The sequence below is a fragment of the Littorina saxatilis genome, linkage group LG13, assembly GCF_037325665.1.
Source record: "Littorina saxatilis isolate snail1 linkage group LG13, US_GU_Lsax_2.0, whole genome shotgun sequence".
Classification (NCBI taxonomy): domain Eukaryota; kingdom Metazoa; phylum Mollusca; class Gastropoda; order Littorinimorpha; family Littorinidae; genus Littorina; species Littorina saxatilis.
Window position 1 is genome coordinate 17,280,243 of NC_090257.1, and position 18,651 is coordinate 17,298,893.

An 18,651-nucleotide genomic window follows, 5' to 3' on the forward strand; every position below is an offset into this window, starting at 1 on the left:
AAAAGACTATAAGTTTGTATGGCAAAAAAGAACAGCCCTTGAAATGGACTATAGCATCAGATCAGAAACGGACTATACCTGCAGATTGGGAGAGAAATATTGACAACCCTGAAGCATACACACACAGAAAAAAGAGGAAGATGAAACACATATTTCTCCTCATATTTGCCCAGACGATTTTCAGCGTAACGGAATAAGTAATCCATGTAAGCACATTTCTACGACAGCTTCACACGCCTTGCCAAAACCCTCATCTTCCATGACAGTTCCCACTTTCTCAGTTCGTTTTTCTGGCACGCAAAACAACAACGTCAAAGGCTCTAGCAGATACCAGCGGGACGGAATGGTATGGTCGGAAAACGAATTCATACGAGGAAAATCGAATGTGAGCTACACGTATACTGACAGATATATCTCCTCAAACAGTGTACCACCGGCGATTGAAAAGTGTGTCACTGGTCAGACATAGTGAGAGATTCACACGGCAGAAATAGCTTCAATTTTTCACTCTATTAGTTCCCAACCCATTCTAGGAAGCTCAAAAAGAATATAACGTACCTTGTCTTCGAATTATTTATCGGCCGATGAGCACTGAATCCAATGAAATTCAACTCTGCCGATTTATACAGCGACACCTTGCAGGATCTTCGCTCGCAGTCAGAAGGAAGCGCTGGTCCCTTTCGATGCGGCACGGGCGTTTAAAAATATACGATCCAAAGCGACACACAATGCACCAACGTCTGTTCCTCACTGATACTCCGGCATCGGAGGAACCCTTTCCTGTCAAAGAGAAAGCACCCTGAACACAACTCACGCTCCAAACAGCAATTTCGACGAGATAAAAATACACCACCGAGGATATGGTTTCTCGCTCATAGAAACCTTTCACCTCCCATCACGGACAATGGCGGAAGAATTGTCGGTGATTTCTGCCACACAAAAAGTAGGGCGCTATTTTACGGATATTTCCGTTGCAGCAAGTGGGAGTGTACAATAAAACAATTGAATTTCTGACCTAACACTTGAAACTAAAACGATTTATTACCCACATAGGGTGAAATGATCGACAAAGAAAAGAAACAATTCTCTTCCAAGCGCATGGATACCACAGCCAGCCAGCGCGACCGCATTTGACGAGTGACGTCAGAATGAAAAGGAGGTTACGAAAAGAGCCATTTTGAGCATGGGTAGAGTGAATGTAAAACTGGAGCAGTTGCAATCAATAAATGGCGCACATAACCTCGATATCAACACTGTTTCTATCATTATAGGATCGTTCTACCTGATACGCTTTAAACCACAGCCGTAGTTATCGAATCATTGGTAAACCCGTTGAACTGCTAAAGCTATCCCCCCTACCGCAAGAATCAAAAAAGCTATGGGAAAATTATGGACAGGTCTATTATCGGGTAAAAGAGGTCATCTTTTTACGGGTAAATATCAAACTTGAGACGTTTCTATCTTCTTTTTCACAGAGCAGTTTTTACATCTGACCAGTTATCGGCCTAAAACTTCTAACATTTTGCTTTTGAGGCCGAACTGTGTCCTTACAAAGTAAAGGTCAGGATACAGTTGACAGCTGTGCCTCTTGAGAAAATGGACCCGCCTTGACCTAAAACCTCGCGCACAGCAGAGCAGACACGCATGTCGAACTGGCGGCTAAAATTAGCCCTCAAGGAAAAGCCGCTCGAGGCGGCGGCGGCATCAAAGCAGGAAAGTACCTGAACTGTTGTGCAATAGCGCCATTTTGCTCCGTCCCGTTTGCGGTTGAGCGTGGGGTCATTTGTCGATTGGGGAGGCTGGGGGGGGGGGGGGGGAGGGTGAAATGAGGCGTTATTGCGTGTGTCTGTTTGTCGATTGCGGGAAAAGTGCACCTCTACTCGGGCGTGTACTTACCGCAAAGTGGCGTGTATGGCAAACCCTTCAGTGTTTTCGATCCATGACCCGTCATCTGATTATGCTGTGGCATACCGCCGCTGAAAGTGTTTTGAAAAGAGAGATCACAAGGAAACGTGAGCCGGCCCCACAGGCACTGGAAGCAACCGACGTAGGCCGTCAAACCGATGGTTTTACCATAAATTGAATTGGTATGGTGACTGTTGGGGATGGAAGTTCATAAACAAAGTTGGGAACAAACTAACTTGAACATGGAGAGTGTCGACCATGGTCAACTCCGACGAATTTTTTTTATCAAACGCTTCCAGGGGCGGATTAGTGGGGGGTTACAGGGGTTCCGGTGTGACGTTTTCATCTTTTGCCGGAGGGGGGGGGGGGGGGGGGGGTTATAGGGGTTCCGGTGTGACGTTTTCATCTTTCGCCGTGGTGATATTTCGATTCTCGGCCTCGTTGATCTAGTATAAAGTCTCCGCTGAACAAAAAAACCACCCTTCGATAGTACTGATGAGCGACCTTGTGTACCTTACATTCATGGGGCCAAATTTTTCCAATCAATTTTTTTTTTATTTAACTTAGAAATTTGATTCATCCTAAAATGTTTCCCTTCTTACTCAAGGGACGTAACCACTCGGTAACCACTCGGTACACGTTTTCGAATAAATCGATTTTGGGGGTGAAATCTATTACATTTCACCACCAATTTTCTTCACATGCAAGAAACTGACATGCTTTTCGTCCATAAATAATTTCACTTCTTAATTTTACCAGGAAACAACATTTCAGTCTTGAGTATATATTGAGGGGGAAATATGTACACAGGCGAAAGATGAAATCGTGTCACCGTAACACCCCCCTCACGTGAATCCTCACGTCATTTTCCCTGTGCCTCTTGGGGCTCTCTGTCTCTGTCTATGACCCAGTATCACTCCAGCCTCACTGTAACCCCCGCGTCTCGCTCTGTCTCTCTGTCTGTCTCTCTCGTCTCTCTCCCTCTGTCTCTCTGTCTCTCTCTGAGTCTTCCTCTCTCTCTCTCTCTCTCTCTCTCTCTCTCTCTCTCTCTCTCTCTCTATCTCTCTCTCTCTCTCTCTCTCTCTCTCTCTCTCTCTCTCTCTCTCTCTCTCTTTGTCTCTGTGTCTGTCTCAGTATCTCTGGTCTCTCTATCAGCTCCCTCTATCTCTCCCTCTCTCCCTCTCTCTCTCTCTCTCTCTCTCTCTCTCTCTCACTCTGAGAGTCTTTCCCTCTCTCTCTCTCTCTCAAGTGGTGTGTGTGTGTTTTGTGTGTGAATGTTTGTGTATGTACAGGGGCGGACCTAGGGGGGGTTCCTGGGTGCCCGGAACCCCCCCCCCCCCCCCACCCCCCATCCGTTGTTTTTTTTTACCTTGTTATCTTCCACAAGAGGCCTCCGATTGACCTAAAAAAATAAAATTCCTTCCCCACCAGGGCTTTGCCCATGGACCCCACCGGGGCCTGAGCGGCCCCTGGACCCCTGCTCCAATTTGGAACCCCCCACTTATCCACAACTAGGTCCGCCCCTGATGTATGTGTGTTTCTGCGTGCGTGTACTGTGTGTGTGTGTGTGTGTGTGTGTGTGTGTGTGTGTTTGTGTGTGTGCGTGCGTGCGTGCGTGCGTGCGTGTGTGTGTGTGTGTGTGTTAGCTTTACAGATCTGCAATTACGTAATACAACGAATCAGGACTCTTTCTAAATCCAAAAACAAAGAGACTGCCAACGTTCCAAAATTCAGAATCAAAAAGGTAAGTTGTTGGAACGTTCATTCATTCGCTTGCGGTTCACCACTGAGCAGGCAGCAGAAAAATCAGCCAAGCTAAGTTCTTGTTGTTTATTGTTTGTCTGCGCACTTAAAAGACCGTTGGGTCGACATATTTGTGACTGTGACGTACATTTGTCAATAACAACGTTCCAACAACTTACCTTTTTTGTTTTTTTATTCTTATTTTTCTCCTGGCTGTTACTTGACCAGTGCAGTGGCACTGTATCATGTTATAGGAGTTGCACAAGGAGGGGTCACACTTTTCGCAGCCAGTAATGACGCCAGTGTTGAGTTTGACCCCTTCCCGTGTGGTGATTTGTGTGGTAGTCATCGTGTAAGCTGATTTAACGTAATAGACTGAGTCAAGCTGTCGAACTCACAGAATGAAACTGAACGCACTGCTTTTTTCACCAAGACCACATACTCGTAGTTTCGTTAGTCCACCGCTCGTGGCAAAGGCAGTGAAATCGACAAGCCATGCAGAATAGTGCGGTAATGGTCGCGCTGAGCAGGATAACACGCTTTTCTGTATGTCTATTCTTTTTAGCTTACTGAGTTTGTTTTTAATCCAAACATATCATATCTATATGTTTTTGGAATCAGGGACCGACAAGGAATAAGATGAAATTGTTTTTAAATCGATTTCGGAAAATTAATTTTAATAATAATTTTCATATTTTTCATTTTTAGAGCTTGTTTGTAATCCAAAGTATAACATACTAGAATGAATACCCGCTTCGCCGGGTAGCCGGCTTCGCCGGGAAGAAGTACTTAGAGCCGCCAAGCTTAGGTCCCTCCCAGATTCGTGGAATGGGAACAGCACGAAAATGATTCAGTGGCCATAATGCCATTCCTGACCATATCGAGTCCCATCCTTGTCGACGAATGTAACCGTGTTAATCACCTTTGGAGGCGAACTCCACTCAAACAGGATTGAGCAATTTAGAGCTTATCTCTAACCCCTTTTGATCTGTTATGGCTTCTCAAAGGAAGGCCAGTACATACAAATACACAAAAGCCGCCAGACCACATCACAAACAGAACTGAACAATTCCCAGGTGTTGCCACATAGAGAGAGAGAGACACACACACACACACACACACACAAACACAGAGAAGCCGTATATAGAGAGAGATGAATGACAGTGTATTTTTCGCGTGGCTATAAATTGATTCGACCTTTGCACTTTTACAGTGAGGATAATTTACGGGTCCAATTTACGTTCTGGACACTGCGGTGACCTTCTAAAAATAGTAACAGAACGCCGGGAATATCCGAAGATGCCCCACTCATACTATAGTGCACCATACGAAGGAAGGGAGGTAAACGCTGAAAACCTGGAGAAGATAAGGAAGAGTTACTTATAATGGTGAAATGAACACAAAAACCAAAATCGGTTCAGCGCTGCGCGCTGAGAGCACGTGTTGAAATATCTCATCGATGATATTGTGTCCGGGGTGTAGCTGAATACGGTGTCCAAATTTGAAAAAGATCCACCGAGAACTTTGGCGTTGTGATGTGGTGTAGCGGCTTTGGTGTGTCGGTATGGGGGCCCGGGTAGCTGAGGTGGAACCAAAATCGGTTCAGCGCTGCGCGCTGAGAGCACGTGTTGAAATATCTCATCGATCAGGTTGTGTCCGGGGTCTCTGTGAATAAGCCCACCAAATTTGAAGCAGATCCATCGAGAACTTTGGCCGTGCATCGCGAAGACACAGATAGACACACAGACACACAGACACACAGACACAAGTCGTATATATATATAGATGTATATGTTTTTGGAATCAGAAAATGACGAAAAATAAGATGAAATTATTTTTGGATCGTTTGATACTTTTAATGACAAGTTTCCGGTTTTTAATGACCAAACTCATTCATTAGTTTTTAAGCCACCAAGCTGAAATGCAATACCAAAGTCTGGCCTTTGTCGAAGATTACTTTGCCAAAATTTCAATCAATTTGATTGAAAAATGAGGGTGTGACAGTGCCGCCTCAACTTTTACAAAAAGCCGGATATGACGTCATCAAAGGTATTTATCGAAAAAATGTAAAAAACCGTCCGGGGATATCATTCCCAGGAACTCTCATGTCAAATTTCATAAAGATCGGTCCAGTAGTTTAGTCTAGTCTGAATCGCTCTACACACACACACACGCACAGACAGACAGACACACACACACACACACACACACACACACACACACACACACACACACACACACACACACACACACATACATACATACACATACACCACGACTCTCGTCTCGATTCTCCCTCTATGTTCAAACATTTAGTCAAAACTTGACTAAATGAGAGCACTGGACTTGTGATCGAAAGGTCGCTGGTTCGAATCCGGGCCGGGACGGACACGGGTCAACTTTATGTGCAGACCCAGAGACGGTATCCATCTCCCACCCTGTGTCACCACAATGGCACGTTAAAGATCTTGGTCATTCTACCATAAGTGCAGATGGCTGATACCACCTACACACACATACATCAAAAGCCACGAGGGCGTAAAAACTCGAATCGTATAAACCAATTCATGTCCAATATAGGCAACCTGACGGACAATAAGCCCCTTAAAACTGTTTACTTACTACTCGACTAAATGTAAAAATGAAGACCTTATCCACCCACTATTCTCTCTTTATACACACACGCAAGAACACACACATACACAGGCATATGTCAATGACACACAGTTACACACACACACACACACACACACACACACACACACACACACACACACACACACACACACACACACACATGCAGGCGCGCGTGCACACACATGACATGCACCGGTGCGCACACACACACACACACACGCACACACACACACACACACACACACACACACACACACACACACACACACACACACACACACACACACACGAGGATGCAACCGTTGTTATTCTCTCCAGGCCATCCTCCCTCCCCTCCCCCCCCCCCCCCCCCCCACCCCCTTCTTCTCAGTCTTCGACATACAACGGCTGAGGACATTTAGATATCGTTTTCGCTTACTTCTGCACGTACATCCTCAGTTGTTTATTTTTGTACTCCCACATTCACAGCTATTCACATTCACGAATAAAACCTCTTTTCGGCACAGATCTACCAAGGCTTTTACATTGGATAAAATAATCTTCAACCCATGCACATACCAAAAACAAACCCACACAAAAACACCAACCAACCATCTAACAGACCAACCAACCAAGCAACCAAACAAACAAACAGACAAAACCCCCACAAAAAAACAAACAATCAAATTATCAAACAAAAACAAAAGTATCAATGATTTTTCCTGAGAAGAGTTTTCTTTTCTTAAATTTTGTTACATTTACTGATTTAGTCAAGTTTTGACTAAATGTTTTAACATAGAGGGGGAATCGAGACGAGGGTCATGGTGTATGTGTGTGTGTGTGTGTGTGTGTGTGTGTGTGTGTGTGTGTGTGTGTGTGTGTATGTGTGTGTGTGTGTGTGTGTGTGTGTGGCTCAGAAAGTTAAAACAAGTCGCGTAAGGCGAAAATACAACATTTAGTCAAGTAGCTGTCGAACTCACAGAATGAAACGGAACGCAATGCCATTTTTCAGCAAGACCGTATACTCGTAGCATCGTCAGTCCACCGCTCATGGCAAAGGCAGTGAAATTGACAAGAAGAGCGGGGTAGTAGTTGCGCTAAGAAGGATAGCACGCTTTTCTGTACCTCTCTTTGTTTTAACTTTCTGAGCGTGTTTTTAATCCAAACATATCATATCTATATGTTTTGGAATCAGGAACCGACAAGGAATAAGATGAAAGTGTTTTTAAATTGATTTCGACAATTTAATTTTGATAATAATTTTTATATATTTAATTTTCAGAGCTTGTTTTTAATCCGAATATAACATATTTATGTTTTTGGAATCAGAAAATGATGGAGAATAAGATGAACGTAAATTTGGATCGTTTTATAAATTTTTATTTTTTTTACAATTTTCAGATTTTTAATGACCAAAGTCATTAATTAATTTTTAAGCCACCAAGCTGAAATGCAATACCGAAGTCCGGGCTTTGTCGAAGATTGCTTTACAAAAATTTCAACCAATTTGGTTGAAAAATGAGGGCGTGACAATGCCGCCTCAACTTTCACGAAAAGCCGGATATGACGTCATAAAAGACATTTATCAAAAAACTGAAAAAAACGTTCGGGGATTTCATACCCAGGAACTCTCATGTCAAATTTCATAAAGATCGGTCCAGTAGTTTAGTCTGAATCGCTCTACACACACACACACACAGACACACACACGCACATACACCACGACCCTCGTCTCGATTCCCCCCTCGATGTTAAAACATTTAGTCATAACTTGACTAAATGTAACAAAGAGAGGTACAGAAAAGCGTGTTATCCTTCTCAGCGCAACTACTACCCCGCTCTTCTTGTCAATTTCACTGCCTTTGCCACGAGCGGTGGACTGACGATGCTGACGGTCTTGCTGAAAAATTGCAGTGCGTTCAGTTTTATTCTGTGAGTTCGACAGCTTGACTAGATGTTGTATTTTCGCCTTACGCGACTTGTTTTTAATTAGTTTTGCAACAGGTATAATTATTATCTACTTGAGTATGATGATCTGCTTGTGGTTTTGCGGATTCAGTGAAACAGGGTGTAATTAGTTGCGATTTCAACTCATTTAAACCAAAAAACTCACTCTGTACAGAAATAAGCCAGGTTATAGATTATTTCATGTGTCCAGGATGTCTTTATTTAAATCCATCATAACTTTTCAACAACTAAAGATGTTTTTAGAGTGCAACTTTGCCCTCTATACCGTGTCTTGCGTCCAAGGGACTGAAAGCAAGGCTGCTATCATGAGATGATAGTTGTTGGTTACTTCCCTTCGCATGTTTTACGGTGTGTACAATTAAACTGCAGGAAAACTGTACTGGAACTGTGTGTGTGTGTGTGTGTGTGTGTGTGTGTGTGTGTGTGTGTGTGTGCGCGCCGGCGCGTGTGTGAGTGTTTGTGTGTGTGTGTGTGCAGTGTGTGTGTGTGTGTGTGTATGTGTGTACGTGACGTGCGTAGTGTGTACGGTGTGTTTGTCTGTGTGTGTGTGTGTGTGTGTGTGTCAGTGGGGGGATCTTCCTGTATGTATGTTTGTGCATGTGTGTCTGTCTGTGTGTACGTGTCTTGTATGAAAATGTGTAGATGGATGTTTTAATTGAAGATAGGATGGCATTGCTTATAGTCTTGTCTTTAACCTCTCCTTACTATCTATGTATTTGTCTACTGTATATGTTGTCTGTTTATTTCAAATAGAGAGAGAGAGAGAGAGAGAGAGAGAGAGAGAGAGAGAGAGAGAGAGAGAGAGAGAGAGAGAGAGAAAGAGCGAGAGAGAGAGAGACAGAGAGAGAGAGAGAGAGAGAAGAGAGAGAGAGAAGAGAGAGAGAGACAGAGTGAGAGAGTGAGAGAGAGAGAGAGAGAGAGAGAGAGAGAGAGAGAGAGAGAGAGAGAGAGAGAGAGAGAGAGAGAGAGAGAGAGAGAGAGAATGCGCACAATAAGATTCATAGTTTCACTTGGGTGTTTTTTTATTAATTTTTAAACAGACATCACACAGAGCAATTCTTAACAAATGACAATCATAGGAAAGTCAGATGTAAACTTATGTTTCAGTCAAAGATCTGTTTTTCTCACCAACTTAAACAAAAAAGAAAAAAAGAAAAAAAGAAAAAAAGAGAAGAAACCCATTTGTTTTGCAGACACTTTGAAGTGCTTTAGTTTACGCTTGTTCTTATTCTCTTACACGGTTCTGCGTCCCAAACATAATCATATGTGTACTAAATGTATCAAATATAGATGAACCAACGAAGCAAAGCAAGAAAAACTTACATACAAACAAACAGACAAACAGACAAACAAACAAACAGACAAACAAACGAGCAGCAAATATTTTAAGCGTAATAAACCAGACATTGTTTAAGGTAGGCATTTCCCCTCGGTACGGCACACAATGTGAGCAAAGCATAAACTTTTACAAAAAAATGTGAAGTTGTTACAAAATGTAATATGGTGGTTGTTCTTTAATGAAAATCGTCCATGCCAAAACCCAAATAAATTCTATTTTTAGAAAATGTAGTGTCTCCTGATTTTGACATAAATCCATTGCGGATATTTACTTAAAAGTGAAAATGACATCAACCACTAGTATGCAGCAGCAAAGATATTCTAGCCGCATAGCCCAGAAGATCTTTGTGCTCAGTGCCCCATCAGAAGATGTTTAAAACCAATATCTATAGCTGCACCAGTACAGCCTGTAGTATTTGACGACCCGGCACCTTCTGCAGCAGCTCCACCAGCTGCAAGATGTGTAACAGTAGAAGCGGTAATAGGCGCGGATACACAGCCGAACGTATCGCTTTTCCCGGCTCAGGCTGCCCTCAGTATGATCTTCGGAATCTGAAACTGTTTGTAAAATGTACGGGTTAAGCCCCTTGATAACACTAGTGTATAATATAAACATTATGCAAAAATAAAAGTAAAAGTAGTTACCGGTTACTTTAGCAACCGTATGTTAGAAATAGATCTGAAATAAGAAAGGGACGTCTGCACTGTATGTTTAGAATAAAAAGACAAGAAAGGTAAGTTGTTGGAACGTTGTTATTGACAAAAATACGTTACAATCACAGATATTTCGACCCAGCGGTCTTTTAAGTGAACAGACAAACACATATTAACAAAAAGCTTATCTTGATAAAATCAGTTTTCGCCCACTCGCCAGGAAGCCGAGCGAATGAATCATTATTATCATTCGTGTCTCTTGTGTGTTTCTGTCTGTCTGTCTGTCTGTCTGTCTCTGTCTCGGTTTGTCTGTCTGTCTGTCTCTCTCCTTCGTCCTGTCTCTCTCTGTCTGTCTCTCCCCCCCTCTCTCTCAGTCTATCTGTCTGTCTTTGACTCTCTCTCTCTCTCTGTCTCTCTCTCTCTGTCTCTCTCTGTCTCTCTCTCTGTCTCTCTCTCTGTCTCTCTCTCTGTCTCTGTCTCTCTCTCTGTCTCTCTGTCTGTCTGTCTGTCTGTCTGACCGTCTCTCTCTCTGTCTCTCTCTCTCTCTCTCTCTCCCTCTCTCTCTCTCTCTCTAGCCTACCTTCTTGTGCCTCATCGCTGTTGTGAGGGCGAGGCACCATTTTGTAGATCTGTTTTCCGTCACACACAGCTTTCAGGGGTTCTGGCAGGTCGTCCTTCTCCTCCTCAGTCAGCTCTGTGTCACTCTTAACGTAGTCCCTCTTCTCGTTGTCCGGCTTGTCTTTCTATGGATTGGAAACGCACTTATCGGTACGTGTATATGAGTGTGCACGTGCTTGAGTTGTTAATGCGAAAGAATGTGTATGACTGCGCCTTGAGTCGCCTTGTGGTGAGATATGTGCGCGTTATAAATCCTCGTATTATTATTATTATTATTATTATTATTATTATTATTATTATTATTATTATTATTATTATTATTATTATTCATTCAGTGCAAACTTTTTGAAAATGTTCAATCAATGCAGTGAATTTTTAAAGATGTTGAACGTCTTGAATAAAGTCTAAACAAATTGGAAGATTGAACAATTTAAAGTTAATAGTTGTAGGTCTGATTATTACACATATTGAAGACCAGTTTCATCTCTGAGTGACAAGGCTACAAACCCAACAAAACAGCCATTCAACCAATAGCGGTAATAACAATACAAAATACTGATACGTGGGTATAGCACGAACTCCGCGATTATTTGTGATCTCCGCGCTTTACGATAACAACACTAGAAAATGTCAATAGAATAACACTCATTTGAGGCATAACAAATAAATAGCCAGAGGTAGATTATCTAACCTCTGTTAGACAATAACAACATGAACAGCCAGACAGCAGAGGTGGACTATCTACACTCCTGTTATACATTAAAAACGTGAAGATACAGCCAGCCAGCTAGCCAGCCAGACAGCCAGAGGTAGACTATCTACACTCCTGGTATACATTAAAAACGTGAAGATACAGCCAGCCAGCCAGACAGCCAGAGGTAGACTATCGACACTCCTGTTGGACATTTAAAACATGAACAGCCAGCTAGCCAGACAGACAGAGGTAGACTAACTACACTCCTGTTAGACATAAAAACATGAATAGCCCGCCAAACAGCCAGCCAGATGTAGACTATGTGCACTCCTGCATGTTAGACATACAAACATGAACAGCCAGCCAGCCAGCCAGCCAGCCAGCCAGCCAGAGGTGGGCTATTTACACTCCTGTTAGACAATAAAAAACATGAACAGCCAGCCAGCCTGCCAGCCAGAAGTAGACAATCTACACTCCTGTTAGACAACAAAAACACGAACAGCCAGCCGAACAGCCAGCCAGCCAGCCAGCCAGAGGTGGACTACTTACGTTCCTGATGACCATTCCCTGCTTGCAAGTGTCGGCCTGGTCTCTCTCTTCCTGGTCAATGTCGCGCACAAGGCAGATGTCGGAGGAGTTGGAGATGAGAACCACACCCTTGCCCTGTAGGTACACACACAACTCCATGATCACCACGCATCCACTACGGTACTTTGACATGAGTGACGGACGTACAGGGTTGAGCCATAAGTGATGCATATCGGATGACGTATATTTAGATCTCCCTAAAGAAAAATCGATTAAATAAATAGAGCTTAAACAATGACCACGAGTTGATTACTGGAAAATAAACCACGAGTGGGTATTTGCAGCCGCTTGGTAATTCACGAGTGTGCGGAGCACACGAGTGAATTACCAAGCGGCTGCAAATACCCACGAGTGGTTTATTTTCCAGAAATCAACGAGTTGTCATCATTGTTTAAGCTATTTATACAAAGAACAACACGGGTCGAACATGCAGTCATCTGCAGACGACATTTTGTAGGCAATTTCATTTCAGCCTAATCACTCAGAGTGTCAAATGCGCGTCATTCAAATAGTCCCTATTGTTTTACTTTATTCTTAGTCTCCGACTCGTCGGCATTATACTTGTCTCGTCTAAATATCGGACTCTATTGCTACGATTAAAACACAATAGCGTTTATATAGCTATTCTGACATTACATTCTGTGTTAAAATCATGTTTTTGTCAGCAACAAGGACCAGAATGGTCCATGTCGTTGACTGATTGCAGACGACGGTTCCCTTTCCGCATGAAGCCACGGAAATAACCGAACATTGAAAAACCCACGGACATGTATTACGGAGAAAACTCGGGATAACCGGATGCTTAGCATTACGTCAATATGCTAGGAATCATATGACGTCATGACGTATCATGCTTGTCTTCGTAGATTGTATGTTCGAAAGTCTGACTTCTGTTGTGAATTCGCGTGGTGAAGACTGCGGTAAATCTATAGATGATAAGAGAACGAGGATTGTCTCAGAAGAAACGACTAAATGTTTCAGACCGGTAACTTCATTTCAACATTGCACTATATAATGGACGTTCTATGTGACAGGAGAGTTTGCTAATTTTGTGTTAAACATTGGAGAGATTGGCTAGAATCAGAGATAGGTCGCTTCAGATTGCAGCTTCTGGAAATTTGCAAGGTTTGTTGCCTGTTAAAGAACTGGATTTTACACGTAATGTGTGTCATGTACAGTAAGCAACAACAAAAACACACACAGAGCAAATGGCATCGTCTGTCGACTAGTCACAAAAACAAACCTGGCGAGGTATGCGTGTACTTTATACACGTCAGCCATTGTTGTTACAGTTTTGAGTCAACGTTGTATTCTTCCGCAACAGGGTCCAATCGTCTGGGTTTCAAATGATGTCATGTTTTAAAAATAAATTCTAGTATTGATTATTTTTTAGCCCTCTTTATTCTTACTTCGAATAATCCACGTGTGATTTTGGTGTAATCAAAGTAGTTCGTTCTAATTTCTCACTTGTCTAAAAATAATCAACTAGATTTAATCCAAACATTACAGGAGTTGTATAAAAATAGTTTACTTGCCTCAGGCTTTCGAACTGTTGGTATTTATTTGAGTGGCATTGTGGAATCGAACTCAAAGGTGATGTAAACGCAAAAATCAAGCAAGGTGCTCAATAAAAAGGACAGACAATACAGAAGTACTGACCAAAACTACTCACATCTTCGAAGTCGTCGAGAAGGGTGCTGTTGCTTCCATCAGCCATAGTGTTGGTGTTTTTCTCGTGACGACATAGGGAGTCCACTTCTCTGACGTCATGAATGGTACCCATTTCTGGGTCCTCTACGTCAGACTCCTGTACGTCATAAAATATATCATAACTACATGCCTCTCCTTTCTCTAAATACAATTCCCAGAAATAGTGCTTCTCATACTGGACTAGCCGGATTCATCTGAGGGACATGCAAACACAGTTTTGAGATCTGCAAGGAACTACAGGAATCTCAAATCGTAAGAGTACGTGCATTATTTAAAAGAATTCTCGGAGATCTTTATTTACAAAGTTTGTACCATTTTTTTAAAGAATTTCAGGCATCTGCACAGAGTTTTGACATCTGTTCAGAATTCTCAGTGATGTTGCGTGTGCTGTGTGTGCAACAGTATTGGTGTGTGTGATGCGTGTGTGTGTGTGTGTGTGTGTGTGTGTGTGTGTGTGTGTGTGTGTGTGAGTGAGTGTGTGTGTGTATGTGTATATATGTGTGTGTGAGTGTGTGTGAGTGTGTGTGTGTGTGTGTGTGTGTGTGTGTGAGTGTGACTGTGTGTATGTGTGTGTGTGTGTGTGTGTGTGTGTGTGTGCATGTGTGTGTGTGTTTTAGTGTGTGTAAATATGTGTGTTTCAAACCTCAATGATTTGCTCATCGGCCTCTCGAGGGGATGACATAACGTGGAGGCTGGCACTGCAGACCAGCAGTAGCAGTGTGATCTGAAATGACAAAGCAAAGGCTATAAACTATTATTTTAATGATATACGATACCGATACACGCACATCCTGGCGGTGACATTGCGAGTAACTGTCTTCCGCTGAAATGACGGAGTCGCCGAGTCAACTTCGTTCCAGGAAATTCTTTGTCAGTTCCTGGTAGACATGCAGATCTGAGCAATGGCAGAATTTCTATATGTGACACCATTACCCGCATCTTTTCGAACTCGTTTTGCTTGCGACATCAGAGATTTCTCTTTGGAAGAGAGGGTCAAGAATAGACGTCTTGGTTTCTTTAACCGGTGTAGTTTGTCATTAGAATAAAATAAAAAAGTACTGTAATCACGTACTCACGAAGACGACGACACTGATGGAACGGACATGTCGTCCTTTTCGTAAATACGTTGAGTACAGTCAATTTTGATCTGTTTATTTCTCGTTCTCACACGTCAGGAATTTTAAGCGGTGTGGTAGAGTAAGACTGAGCACCGTTTACTGAGTCAAGCTTTTCTAAACGAGGCTAAGCAAGTACCACGCTGCGGGACGAATAACTAACTCTGATGTGTATGTTATGCAGTGTGCGCTCGATATGATACCCCTTTCTTTCAAAAAGTATGCCACATCGGAGCTACGCTTTGCCGCCGATTACTTGCATGCTGCACGTGTGTTTTCCTAAACGTGACCTAAGCTAAACTCACTTGATCTCGATCAAAACACGTTGTGACTGATCACAACGTGCCAGCGATGAGTATATTTATTTTCGAAAGAAAAGGGTATAATATTGAGCGCACGCTGCATAACATGCACATCGGAGTTATAGTTGTTTGTCCGTTCGCAGGTTTAAAGGCGATCGGCAGCGTGGCATTTTCTTCGCCTTGTTTTAAAAAAACTTGTTTCAACAAAAGGGGCTCTTACTCTAGCACACCGCTTACAAATCATAAAGAAACAAATTAAAAGTTATTTCCGAACATCGTCTAGTACATGAATGGACAAATAAATAGATCGATAGAGAAACAAATGGACAGATAAATACGTTGATGAGAGGGGCGGGGATACAGAAATACAGAATTCAGAAAGGAAGAATTTTACGAGGATTGATGTGGGTTACAAATCGACAGATTGGCCTAGTTAAGGTTGGGTAGAAAGGTGCCTTCCTCCCCGCGTAGATGACCGGCACGGTTGGCCTAGTGCACATCCGCCCCGTGATCGGGAGGTCGTGGGTTCGAAACCCGGCCGGGTCATACCTAAGACTTTAAAATTGGCAATCTAGTGGCTGCTCCGCCTGGCGTCTGGCATTATGGGGTTTGTGCTAGGACTGGTTGGTCCGGTGTCAGAATAATGTGACTGGGTGAGACATGAAGCCTGTGCTGCGACTTCTGTCTTGTGTGTGGCACACGTTATATGTCAAAGCAGCACCGCCCTGATATATGGCCCTTCGTGGTCGGCTGGGCGTTACGCAAACAAACAAACAAACAAACAAACAAATCCCCGCGCAGATCGTCCAACGCAAATCACACACATCTAGGCAGGGTTGGACAACACGGCATGTTTAGAGTTTTTATTTTTTATTTTTTTTATTTACGAGGATTTATATTGCGCACGTATCTCACCACACAAGGCGACTCAAGGCTCATGTTACCTATTAATGCCGTGTGAGATGGATTTTTTTTTACACAATATATCACGCATGAACATCGGCCAGTAGATCAACAGCCTATAGGCGCTGCATCCACCTTTCACGGCCTATTATTCCAGGTCACACGGGTATTTTGGTGGACATTTTTATCTTTGCCTATACAATTTTGCCAGGAAAGACCCTTTTGTCAATCGTGGGATCTTTAACGTGCATACCCCAATGAAATACTTTTTTAACATCCACATCAATCTACGAAATAAATTCAGACACACACACACACACACCACCCTAAAAAAATCTCGGTCTAGAACTGGAAAAATCCGAGCTTGTATTTATTTGGTATTCGTCCAAGGGCAAGCATACTCATATCCTACACCTGGACAGACAGTGTCAGTGAACAAGATCGGTTAGACGGCTGGAACGAAGGTGTCTTTAACCTTCACCGGAATACACTTTGGACTACACAGTAGGGATGATGTGGGTCGTGTACGACCCATACTTTCTAAAGAAGGTTTCAACGTAAAAAGTATGGGTCGTACAGGACCCACGCCATCTGAAGAAGGGCAACACTGTACACTTCTTTCTGTAATTCCATAATGGTTGTCCATGACCCCCATCATCCAGACGGTGGAGTTCAAATTACGCCATCGTTTATTTGTTTGTTTACAAAGATATTCCTTCAAAGGATGGATCGTGTGGTATTTTAAGATTACATGAAGTCTCAAGCAAATACTCCCAATAGTTTCCTAGATACTAACGATTTTGTGAAGCTCTGGGTCGTCCACAAACCAGGAAGCACGGTGAAGGTTTAATGATGCATAATTACACTTTTACGCAGCGATCATGTGAAGTCGATTTCTGACGGTGCCTGTATTTATCTGAACCATGATATTACCAATAAATTTATTTGATTTTAACATACAAATCAAAATAATAATAATAATAATAATAATGAGGATATCTATATGGCGCAAATCCTAATACAGTTCTAAGCGCCTCACCTCACCAAAATGATATTTTGGCAGCAAACACGAAATTTCATCACCGCTAAACACAAAGCTGGCCAAAGATACGACACGACTATGTAAAGTGTCATATACACCATTCTTCGCAAACAGAAATTGTAAAATAAATCCATGCTTACCAAAATCTTGCTTGCCATGGTGGTGGTCAGCAGGACGAGAAGCAGGGCTTGAAATCAGCAGCTCTACAACAACGGCAGAAGTCTCGGTCTCAGCCTTTGCAGAACTCGGAGATGAGTACCCAATGGTGGTGCCCTACCCGTTTAATATACCCCTCCGGACCAGGAAGTGGTGACGGAAGGGGGTTGGGGTGGGGGAGGAAGGGGTGGGGGTGGGTAAAGGTGAGTGGTAGGGTAGGGGGTGGTGGTGGGGATCTATGAGATACCCACTTTGGTTGCCCTACCCGTTTAACTGTTTGAGTATGTGTCTGTGTGTGCGCGCTTGCGTGCATGCTTTTTTTCTTGGTAAAAAACAAGGCGGAAGAATCTCCAATTGTCTGCAGACTCGCCAATCAGAATGCTAGAAGCTGCAGTTGTCAGGTTACGTCCACGTCATATGACTAACCAACGTGATCAGCCGGTGTAACACGAGAAAATTACTCCCACGAGATTTTTACTCCGGAGTAAAAATTTCGTACGAAAATATTACTCCCTTTACGAAAAAAAGCACTCCCCCATTACACAAGAAAATTACTCCCCACGACAGGTGAATTCTGAGTAAACATTTTGTACACAAGTGTTACTCCCCTGACGAATAAAAAAACGAATAAATTACTTCACCCTAACAGAGCAACTTAACTTCCCATGCCAGGTGTACGGAATTTTTACTCCCTTGTCCCCTGTTAGTCTTGGTGGTGGAAGGGGTGGAGGGAGGGTAGCGCGACATTCGTTTGCGCGAGATCACATACTGGCATTATCCCTTCGCCAGCATCCCATTTTCGCGTACGAGATTTTTACTGGAAGTAAAAAAAAATGGGGAGTAAAACTTTCGCGGAGGGAGTAACTTTTTCGTGCCTTGGGGAGTTTTTTTCTCGTACGAAAACTTTACTCGGAGTAAGAATTTCGTACGAAATTTTTACTCCGGAGTAAATTTTTCGTGGAGTAAAAATTCCGTGTTACACCGGGATCATTTACTTAATGCTGTTCACGTTCTAAGAATCAAAAAACGGAAAAAATCCGGAATGGAGGACTCTTAAAGTGTCTTGAAAATAAATAAATAAAAAATAATAAAATGTCAAAACCCCATGTCGTGTGCTGAGAGGCATAACCAGGGCGGCTTGAGTGGGGTAAACCCTCGTGCTTTTGTTTGTTTTTTGTAGGGGGGTAGGGTGCGGTTGATTACAGATTAACTCTAACCAGAGTAAGATCAGTAGACAGGAAAGCATACACATAAGCAGAACAAACAGACAAGCAAACAGACATACTAACATGCAGGGCA

At 42.8% G+C, this 18,651-nt stretch overlaps 2 protein-coding genes across 3 annotated transcripts in view; both read right to left on the reverse strand.

Moving 5' to 3' along the window:
• Nucleotides 1-1,069, reverse strand: part of LOC138983739 (F-box-like/WD repeat-containing protein TBL1XR1) — a 58,099-nt gene extending 57,030 nt beyond the window's left edge. The window contains exon 1 of one of the 2 annotated variants that reach the window (XR_011461245.1): nucleotides 559-1,068. The gene's annotated coding sequence lies outside the window, so the exon portion shown is untranslated. Of the gene's footprint in view, nucleotides 1-558 lie in introns of both variants that reach the window. The other variant, XM_070357046.1, reaches the window with a different exon arrangement.
• An 8,167-nt stretch (nucleotides 1,070-9,236) lies between these two features.
• On the reverse strand, nucleotides 9,237-17,494 carry LOC138983736 (uncharacterized). Its single transcript, XM_070357043.1, has 6 exons — nucleotides 17,337-17,494; nucleotides 14,478-14,558; nucleotides 13,797-13,931; nucleotides 12,086-12,199; nucleotides 10,805-10,967; nucleotides 9,237-10,128 (listed from the first exon to the last, which is right to left on the reverse strand). The coding sequence occupies exons 1-6, from the start codon at nucleotides 17,352-17,354 to the stop codon at nucleotides 9,944-9,946; spliced, it is 696 nt and encodes a 231-aa protein (XP_070213144.1). The 5' UTR covers nucleotides 17,355-17,494; the 3' UTR covers nucleotides 9,237-9,943.
• Nucleotides 17,495-18,651: the final 1,157 nt, after the last annotated feature.